Below are 10,144 nucleotides of genomic sequence, written 5' to 3'. Positions count from 1 at the left end.
TTGTTATGATAAATTTTTTGGCAGCATTGCCAACAAACAAGTCCAATTTTCACAGCTATTCTGCAACAGATGTCGCAGTGTTGTGAATATCAATTGGCACGAACCAGAATAGAAGTAGGATTAATGAAGACAAACAAAAAACCGCTGTGGTGGCTGAATGGTTATAGCAGCGGCGCCTAAACGTTGCCGATGAAGGAATTTAGCAGTTCCCGAAATGGATCTATACAACGAGCTTTGGCAGTTGTCTAAATTTTTTCTTTCTTCTATTCTAATTTAAAAATTTTTTCAATTAAGAAAAAATTTATCATAACAATAATAATGATAAAAAATTATTGTTAGGCCTTGAGCTCGATTCGAACCCGCGATATTAAGATTTTTATTTATTTAAAAAGTTTTAATAAAATCATAAACAGCTTAATAAAACATAATACAAAATTCGACTTGACAAAAGGGACAAACTAAAAAATACTTATGTATTATAATAATCAGAACTGAAAACTTTTAAACGCAACAAACATTAAAGCTTGCAGCACTGGAACGATTTCATTTATATATTAGGGGTATTCACAGCAGCCGGGTAAACAATTTTTACACACAAAATTGTTTACCTACATATTTGTTTGAAATAAAAGTGAATGGAATATATTACAAAAAACCTATTACAACAATTTATTGCAGTCAATATTTTCCAGTTTATCTTAATAAAAAATCACCAGCATTTACATTATTTTCTCAAAATTACTTACAGCTAAATAATATACTCCCTTTAGAGTTCGAACAACAACTTATGCTTTTAGCCTTTTATGGAATTTTTTGTATGTAATTTTTGAGTAACTTACAACCTATTCAATGTAAATTAAACATACTTATATACTTACAAATGTATGTAATTATGGTATGTATGAAAACTTATTATTTTTTATAAATTTTTTAGTAGACTGAAAAACAGTTTTTCTAAAATGGAAATGATTTTATGCCATATAAAGTTTTTGTTGCTAAAACAACGACGTTTTTCTAAAAACTAAGAAACATGTTTGATTGTACATTTGACTGGGTCGATTTAATAACCGATATCGCACGGTTTAACTTTCGTCCATGCAAATCGGCCCACCCTAATGTACATATATACATATGAAACATTTCGTTATTTTGAAAAAAAATGGTATGCTTTATTGATGAAACAATTTGCATGACGAAAAACACTCCCATTTTTCTTGTTCTGATGTATTATTATTATTATTTTTTTTTAGTGTGGTCCATTTTATGATAGGAGCCTGCGTCATCTAATCATAAATTCTTAAATGCCTTGGGGATGTATTGAGTATGTTTTTTATATTTATATATGTTATATATAATTATTTAATTATGAAGTAGCTATGATTTTATGCATTTTCAATGAAGTTTCATGTTTATAACATTTACACCTGAGCTGGTTTACTTTTGCCGACTACCATTAGCGTCTTCTGTAGGAAACGTGTGATGCTTACTAGAAAAAATTGAAGATAAATAAAGAAAAAATGTTAAATTGATAGTCTATATACATATGTGTATATTTTTTTATATGTAATAATATAGAACGAATAGAATGTAATTGGAATTATTAGTAAACATTTAAAAAATGCCAAATTCGGGCAAAACCGAACATTATATACCCAGCTGTAGATTTTTGGTAAAGATTTGTTTTGCTAATCTGTGAGATATACATACATACATACACACACAAAAACAAAATTTGAAAATTTTTTGTCAATGTAATTAGGTTAAATTCGCTTGAACTGAAACCTCACATACACTAAATCTGTCCGAAATGCTTCCAAAACTTGGATGATGCCCAAATGGAAAAAAACTACAGAGTCTAAAAAAAAATGCAAGAATCCGAAAAGAATTTAGGCCGAACTTCTCATCCAATTTGCTTCGTCCTCCTTTTAAATTTTCCCTACAATTTGGCGCGACATACATGTTTACGCCGACTCCGAACGGCATTTCCAAGCAGATGGGTTTTCACTAAGCAACTTTTCATAGCAGAAATACAATCGGAGTGCTTGCTAAACACTGCCAAGGGCGACCGCGCTTAGAAAAAATTTTTTCCAATTGGAAAAGCTTGTTTCTAAAAATTTGACGTTGCTTTGCCCGGGGTGTGAAGCCCGGATCTTCAGTGTTGTGGGCGGAGCACGCTGCCATCACACCACGGCGGCTGCAAGTATTTACAAAATAAGTAATCGTTGTTGTCAACCGAGTTTGACGTCAATTGTTAATAGCATAAATAAAAGTTTAGACAAATTTAAATAACATACCGTCAAACCGATTTTCATCATAGCTTCTGAAAGATTCAAATTTTTTGCACTTAAGTGTAGGCGGCGCCACATATATTTTCCGAATTTATATCAAGTTTGTAACTTGTTTTATAAAATTAATCCACTTGCAAAGTTTCGAGTTATCAGATTCGTTAATGAACTAACCAATACTTTCAGAATTTCGAAATTTTCGATATCGAAAAATAGGCGTGCCTACGATTTCGCTTATTTTCAATACCAATATGGATCTAAATAAACTCGTATACTAAATTTAGTAAACATATTCCAATTTCTACTAAAGTTGTCGTGTTAACAGACGGACGGCTATTTTTTGAGGCTTATCGATCTCGATTCCTTTTTACCACTACAACCCACCGCTATGCGATTAAAATATTATCTTGTGTACAAACACAGCTGAGTATAAACAAATTTAAGTTCTATAGAATATCCTTTTTCTTTATCAAGTTGTATCGATACTTATTACTTCTTACTTACAGCAGGGAACAGAAAAATAGCAGTGGCAATTTTTTCCAAATTTCGTCAATTAATTTTTTTTTCTTCATTTTCGAAACGAAAAAAACCTATGAATTTTGTAACTAAAACTATGCAGTCTAAAAAAAGTTTTCGAAAAAGTTCGAAAATTTCGCAAAATTTTTAGTAGCCCAATGAGTTTTTGTCTAACAATATGCAAAATTCGCAATAATTTTAAAATTTTTTTTGTAAAGCGTATTTTAGATTTTCGTCCATACAAAGTATGAACATTTTTTTTTATTTGGAAGCAAATCTCAAACATCCTTACGAAAAAAACTTTTATAGAATCAATGCGAATTTTGAGAGACCTATAACTTGTTTAGTTAAAATTGATTGGGTTCAAAACTGCATACTCAAAAAAATTCAGAGAATTCCTTTTTATTTGAAAATTTTCGAAATTTTTATAAAACTTTCTCCAATTTTCGAAAACGTTTTTGAGATTGGTTTGCATATCCAAAATTTAAAGAAGCTTTTTTTTCTTAAAATATGGAAATTTAAAAAGGTAAGAATTTAACTGACGAATATTGATAGAAATTTGCTACTGCCATTTTTCTGCTCGCTGCTGTCAAAATTTGTTTAACAAATAAGTCGTTTATGTTGAAAACTAAGTGCAACAAATATAACTAGGAGTGAGTGCTTAAAAAGTGGTTTAAAATTTAATTAATCCATATTTAAAAGCAAACAAATTGTGAGCGAGGAATTTTAAATTAATAAAGAAAACTTTTACTGGTATTAAAAAATAATGTACGTGATTTTATAAAAAAATACTAGTGCATAAATAAAAAGTGAAATAAAAACCTTTGAAGCGGAAGCTTTTGGACGAACAACCATCAACATTTTCTGCAGTCCTTGTGTGAGTCCACCTAAAAGAGAATAACATACCAAAGCGGAAAAGGGTGAATGAGCGTGACATTTAAATTAGGTAGGTGAAAAAAATTGTAACTAGAAACCGTGATTTGTGAAATTAATAAACACATGGAGGGTTTCAGATGTAAAAAGCGTTTTTTTTTTGATAATTTGAAGGTGAAACTTTTTTCCATAAGATCACTTGAACTTACCCATTGTCTTCTGGAACCAAATTGGTTTATTTTTCCACGCTATGAATACCAAATAAACTGGTATACTGCTGAGTATCATTAGGATGCCATAGCCCGTTTCAACGGGACTAGCATACATGGGCACAACGGTAACAAAAATGGTGGCAAGCAAGTAGATAACGGGAAAGATGAGTGGTACGCGTATGGGGCGTGGCAGATTTGGTTGAGCGTAACGTAACCATGGTAGACAGAGTACCGAAACGCCTATGCTGAGCTGTGGAATAAAATGCAAATAAAGTTATTAGGGTAGTGCGTAATGCCACTCGAAGTGTTATAAGCAGGGACGGAAACTGTTATTCCTTTTATAATATAATTCCTTGCAAAACTATTAATTTTGGACTTTTAATATATTTGGATCAAGATAAAAATTATTTTCCAATTTTATTAACTGAGTCCAATAGAACTAGTTACACTCGGACTTTTAAAAATAAAAGTCTGGAAATAAAAGTTAAATCCGGACATTTATTTTTTAAGGCCAAAATAAAAGTCCGGCTTGATAACAAAGAAACGGCTTATCCGAATTAAAAAAAAAATTTTTATATCGGATAAGCCGTGTAAAAATACAGATTTTACTTTTATATGTAGACTTTTATGGAAAAAGTTCGAAAAATAAAATGGATGCATGATTCGACATATTATTGCTATAGGGATACCTGAGAATTCAAACATTTTCACCTAGGACAATTTTTTGGCCCGGACTTTTTCGACTCCGAAAGAAAAAAGAATAATTATTTTCCGTCCCTGGTTATAAGACTATAACTAAGACATGCTTATGGGGTTTCAAATGTCTTCTTAACCCCTATGTGAAAATTTGCATTAATTTGCACAAGTGCATTCATCGCAAAACAAAACTATTTACTTACCCAAGTGGCAAAACCTACGTAATTGATTAGTGCATAAATATCTGACACAGTTAGGTACAACATTGATAGAAAAGCCACAATCAAAACGGCCGGTGCGGGTGTGAATCGTTGTATTTGTACCATTGTCAAGATTTCTGGCATTTGACCTTCATTGGCGCCAGCATAGAAGAGACGTGAAGATGTAAGCAAAATTCCATTTACAGCACCAAAGGTGGACAGAGCAACGAACACTGTAAGGAAAAAATTAAATTACATATTTCAAATTAATATGTAAACTGCTGTGTTCTGCGCGAATATGTACTAAGTACGCTGTTGACCATTGCCAAATATACCCAGCAAACACAGTTTCTAACGTTAGAGAAATATTGTAATTTTACATTAGAATTCTAATGTAGTTCTCTAATGCATTCCGATTTGAAAACTAGGTTAAAGAACTATGTTATAATTCGACTGTGAAACGATTCGAATAACACTAGAAATGCGATGTTATGATTATTGTCACAGTTATCGATTATTTGCACGACATGATCACTCATCCTTAGTGTTATACAAACAAAATAAAATTAGTGAAAAGTTCTCTGGAAATATTATAAGTTGCGAAATAAGTTTTTTTATTTATAATAATAAATATTAGTAAGTGAAAATCAATCAAAAAAAGTTAAAAAAGGAAAGCGAGCAGATTATTGATTATTCTCATCCGTACCTCAAACCAACGCTAAGTCAATCTTTAAGTACGGTTTTAATTTAGTATAATAGAAAAAGTCTTTGAAATATGTTCATTATTAAAACATAAGCTTATAACCAAATAAAAGTATTTGATATAATGAAACAAAGAAAATTCCGCTGATTTTAAATAATTGAACTTAATTACGCATCACTTCAAAGTTCTCATTAGAAACTAATTAGAAATTGACGAAGTCCACTTTTTGTCGAGAATGCTATAATTCGCGACAGTCTCCTAAATCTTCCTCTAACCTTCTACCTTACAGAAATACATTGGAATTCGATTCGCCTTCTAATTGTTTACTAACCTAAATGTTTGTTGGGTAACAGGCATTGTAGAGCGTAATCAGATGCAGTGATGGGCGTTTTCAGGATTTCTGAAAGGTGGTCGTTTGCCAAATAAAGTTATTCTGGGATCATTCAGGGCCTCCTCAATAGAGTTATGACTTTGGGTTCTTGCTCGGGTTTACATCGCAACCCGAGCGACTCTTATTTTTGTACGACCAAATTCTGTAGTTTTAGTAAAACATCATTTAATTTATAGCATGCCATTCATAAACTAACATCTTCGGAGAAGCGTTTTTCAGCTACCTTAGAGAAATACATTAGAATTCGATCGCCTTCTAATCGTTTCCTAACCTAAATGTTTGTTGGGTAACAGGCATTGTAGAGCTTAATCAGATGCAGGGATGGGCGTTTTCAGGATATTTGAAAGCTGGTCGTTTGCCAAATAGAGTTATCCTGGGATCATTGAGGGCCTCAATAGAGTTATGACTTTGGGTTCTTGCTCGGGTTTACATCGCAACCCGAGCGACTCTTATTTTTCTACGATCAAATTCTGTAGTTTTAGTAAAACAATATTTAATTTATAGCATGCCATTCATAAACTAACATCCTCGGAGAATCGTTTTTCAGCTAAACTGCTCCATGATCTCTTAATCCCGAAAGATGTCGAATCTACCGGGAGAGTAGTCGTATTGCATCGAACGGTGTCTTTTCGGCTAGATTCCAATACACGACCACACCAGCATTATAGAAAATTGTATGGCTTCATGTTGTAGCCACCAGTTTAAGATCGTTCAGTCTATGCGTGCCTCAGCCACCTTCAAGCAGCAATGCTGCCCAGCAAGTCACATCAAATACATGCCCCGAACGGCACTTCTGCTGGCTGCTTTTCATAACTATTATATCCGTGGTATGGATAGGGGCAATGCTGAGCAAAAGCACTTGCCCTCTTTTCCCCCTTCCCCGGTACCACATCACACTATAGCATAGCATTTACACAGCCTAGATCTTCTATGCTGAGGCAAAGTAACCCATTTAATGTTCACACTTATCGCAAAGCTCTTCCGAGATAGACATGCGACTATAGCAGGTATCACGCGTCTGCAACAGCAAACGCAACCTAGGCTTATACAATCAAGGTGCAAAGCACTGAAATAAATAACACCATCAAGGGGCACAATAAGTACATTGCTACAATACAAGAGAGGAAGATAACCAGATCAGATCTCCGAACTATGTTTGTAACGTCCACATAAAAAAATATTACTGTTAAGTACATATAACCTTTTTGGCATTGCAATCGTCTGCAAGTGTAGTACAATAGAATTTCAAGGTATTTCTGTATTTCGTACACACTTACTGTTACCTGCTGCTTGAAAGGCTATCGTCTCGGAGGTCATAAGTCGATTTCAGTGCGCATTAAGATCTCCACCATTCCAACTTGCCAGCTGAAAGCAAGGGATGGGCTCTTGAAGACCAAATGGAAGGCAGTGAATGGAGAACCTCCACACGAGTTGAAACTGTCACGTCTCGCCATACATCTCCATCCCAGCGTAGGACTTAAAAGTTGCGTCGGCTAGCAGCCAATGTTTACTCTAGCATCTGATCACACGCCCATACATAAAGCGAAGTATTGCTCTATTTTCCAGACCATTTTGGGCTTGTATTCAATGACAATTCGGTTCAAGCTTTCGAAATTTTCTGGCTAGCTTCGTGGTGCGTTGCGAGAAGAGTTCGCGGTAGATTCGTAATTCCTTATGGTATATCTTCAGCCAAATATTGGAAGAACTTCGTGACCGTTTCGAGATGCATTTGGAAAACGTTAATGATCACTTTCGAGGCACTTCGCGGTCTTTTTGGGTTGATTTCGGAATTGTTTTATGAATCACTTTCGAGAAAGGTGTTCGGCATCATTTCATAATTGGTTTCCGGATTACTACAGCACATTTGAAGAATCAATTCGGGAAAACTCACGGGTGATTTCGGGATTTATTCCGGATTGGTTTAGTAATCACATTAGCACAATTTGATAATCATTTCGGGGAAATGTTTGGGACATTTAGAGACCATTTAAGTATTGTTTACGGGATCAATTCGACACAAATTCGAAACATTTTGGGACGTTTTCAAGTTCACTTGCCAGAATTTAATAAAAACCTCGCGATTGCTTTGGAATCATTTCGGGAAAATTTTGGTGATGAATATGGTGTCATTGAATACGATTTCCGAAGCACTTGGATATTATTTACGGTATCACCTCGATACAATTTCAGGATAATTTTGTAATAATTGCTCATTTGCGCCCGAGCTCCCGAATAGGTCCAGGACTCCCAAAAACCCTAAATACTTCCGAAAAACTCTATTTGGACCAGAAATGGCCCTCACAAATTCTAATTGAAATTTTTTTTAAAAACGATTCCTGTTACTAAATTGACTACAGTATGTACGGTGTTAAAGTTTACCGTTGTGCAACATATATTCTACGCATCCGCATTGTACTGTAATGTTTTTAAATACTTGAATATGACTTGAGTATGTGAATATTTGTATATAAAAAGGATATGTAGTAGTATGTCAATATAGGCCACTTGTTGCTTTCACACTCACCTGGCACAGTCCATGCAAACATACCGAACGCACGCTCTGCATAAGTCACCGCCACAGCGGCCGAACCCAAAACCTCATCGGGCGATAAAACTGTATAGAAGGCTACATTAGCCATTACATAAACAAGTGTGACCAGTGTACATGAAATAGCTATGGCGCGTGGTAGATTCTTGACAGGATCTTTAAGCTCTTCAATTATGAAGTTCAAGTAATTCCTATAGAAAGAAAACAGAAGAGAGAAAAAATTAAAATTTATTTAGTATATTAATATTTATGTATATATCTAAGGAGATAACAAAAATTTCTTTATGTAATTTCATTTACTGCATTAGCGAACCGCAACCATGTATGTACATTAGGCCGTTTAAATTTTTTTGTTCGTTTTTCTCGGAATGAAACTCAAAACTTTTGTTTTGATGCCAAAATAACTAGTTCTCTAGAAATATATGCCCATCATAATTATACTTACGATTTTTAAAATTAAAAATAGTAAGTGAATAAAAATTATTATTTACCGGTGTTAAGCTCGTTAATTCTTAAAACTCTTAAGTAAAATTGAACACACCATTATACGTACAAACACCATATTCATATTAAAGCTGTCCGAATGACACTTTTCAATTTCCCATACAAATTTTATTTCTAATTTTGTCTTCAATTTCAATCTAATTCATGGCGGAATCAGGAACAAGTGACTGCCGCAAATCAGCTGATTGTTACTTTTTTAATGTGATTTGACACTTTAACTTCCGGCGCAGTACGATTTTGACATTAGTCCATCTTTTAACAAAAAAAAAAAAATAAATGGAATTTTTGTCTATGTTTGTACCATATCTAATTATACACAGCTGTGCTTGTACACAGGGTATTATAACTTTGATTGGATAACGGTTAGTTGTACAGGTATAAAGGAATCGAGATAGATATAGACTTCCATATATCAAAATCATCAGTATCGAAAAAAAATTTGATTGAGCCATGTCCGTCCGTCCGTCCGCCCGTTAACACGATAACTGGAGTAAATATTGAGATATCTTCACCAAATTTGGTACACAAGATTATCTGGACCTAGAATAGGTTGGTACTGAAAATGAGCGAAATCGGAAATCGGCCCACTTTTTATATATATAACATTTTGGAAAATACAAAAAACTTGATTATTCAGTAAATAATACACCTAGAATGTTGAAATTTGACGTGTGGACTGATATTGAGACTCTTGATAAAAGTTTGAAACAAATTTTTAAAATGGGAGTGGCACCGCCCACTTGTGATAAAATCAATTTACCACAATTATTAATCATAATTCAAGAATCGTTAAGCCTATCGTAACAAAATTCGGTCGAGGTTGCCTTTACTATAAGAAGAAAAATTAATGAAATCGATTAAGGACCACGCCCACTTTTATATAAAATATCTTTAAAAGGGTCGCGGACGATTAAAATAAGCTATATCTTTGCAAAAAATTGGTTTATATGAATGGTATTTCATTTTCCAAGTGGATTTATAACAATAAATAGGAAAAACTTCAAATTAAAAAAAAAATGGGCGTGGCACCGTCCCTTTTATAACTAAGAAATTTTCTGTTTCGGAAGCCATAACTCGAAAAAAATTAACGAATCGTAATAAAATTGGTTACACAAATTTTCCCTATAGCAGGAAATATTTCTAGAAAAAATGGACGAGATCGGTTAAAGACCACGCCCACTTTTATATAAAAGACTTTAAAAAGGGTCGTAGCCAA

General features: G+C 33.7%; 1 protein-coding gene across 6 annotated transcripts in view; it reads right to left on the bottom strand.

Annotated features, from left to right (window-relative positions):
- Window positions 1-364: 364 nt before the first annotated feature.
- The window catches only part of LOC137238172 (Y+L amino acid transporter 2), a 93,074-nt gene continuing 83,294 nt past the window's right edge, over window positions 365-10,144 (bottom strand). For 5 of the 6 annotated variants that reach the window (XM_067762848.1, XM_067762847.1, XM_067762849.1 and 2 more), the window contains exons 5-9: window positions 8,401-8,615; window positions 4,786-5,015; window positions 3,884-4,136; window positions 3,624-3,688; window positions 365-1,486 (exon numbers count right to left, since the gene is read on the bottom strand). In XM_067762848.1, coding sequence (XP_067618949.1) covers window positions 1,484-1,486; window positions 3,624-3,688; window positions 3,884-4,136; window positions 4,786-5,015; window positions 8,401-8,615 — 766 coding nt within the window. In that variant the 3' untranslated portion in view covers window positions 365-1,483. The remainder of the gene's footprint in view (window positions 1,487-3,623; window positions 3,689-3,883; window positions 4,137-4,785; window positions 5,016-8,400; window positions 8,616-10,144) is intronic. The other variant, XM_067762853.1, reaches the window with a different exon arrangement.

This window comes from Eurosta solidaginis, chromosome 1 (assembly GCF_040869045.1).
Source record: "Eurosta solidaginis isolate ZX-2024a chromosome 1, ASM4086904v1, whole genome shotgun sequence".
Classification (NCBI taxonomy): Eukaryota; Metazoa; Arthropoda; class Insecta; order Diptera; family Tephritidae; genus Eurosta; species Eurosta solidaginis.
This window is presented reverse-complemented; position numbering and strand designations above follow the sequence as displayed.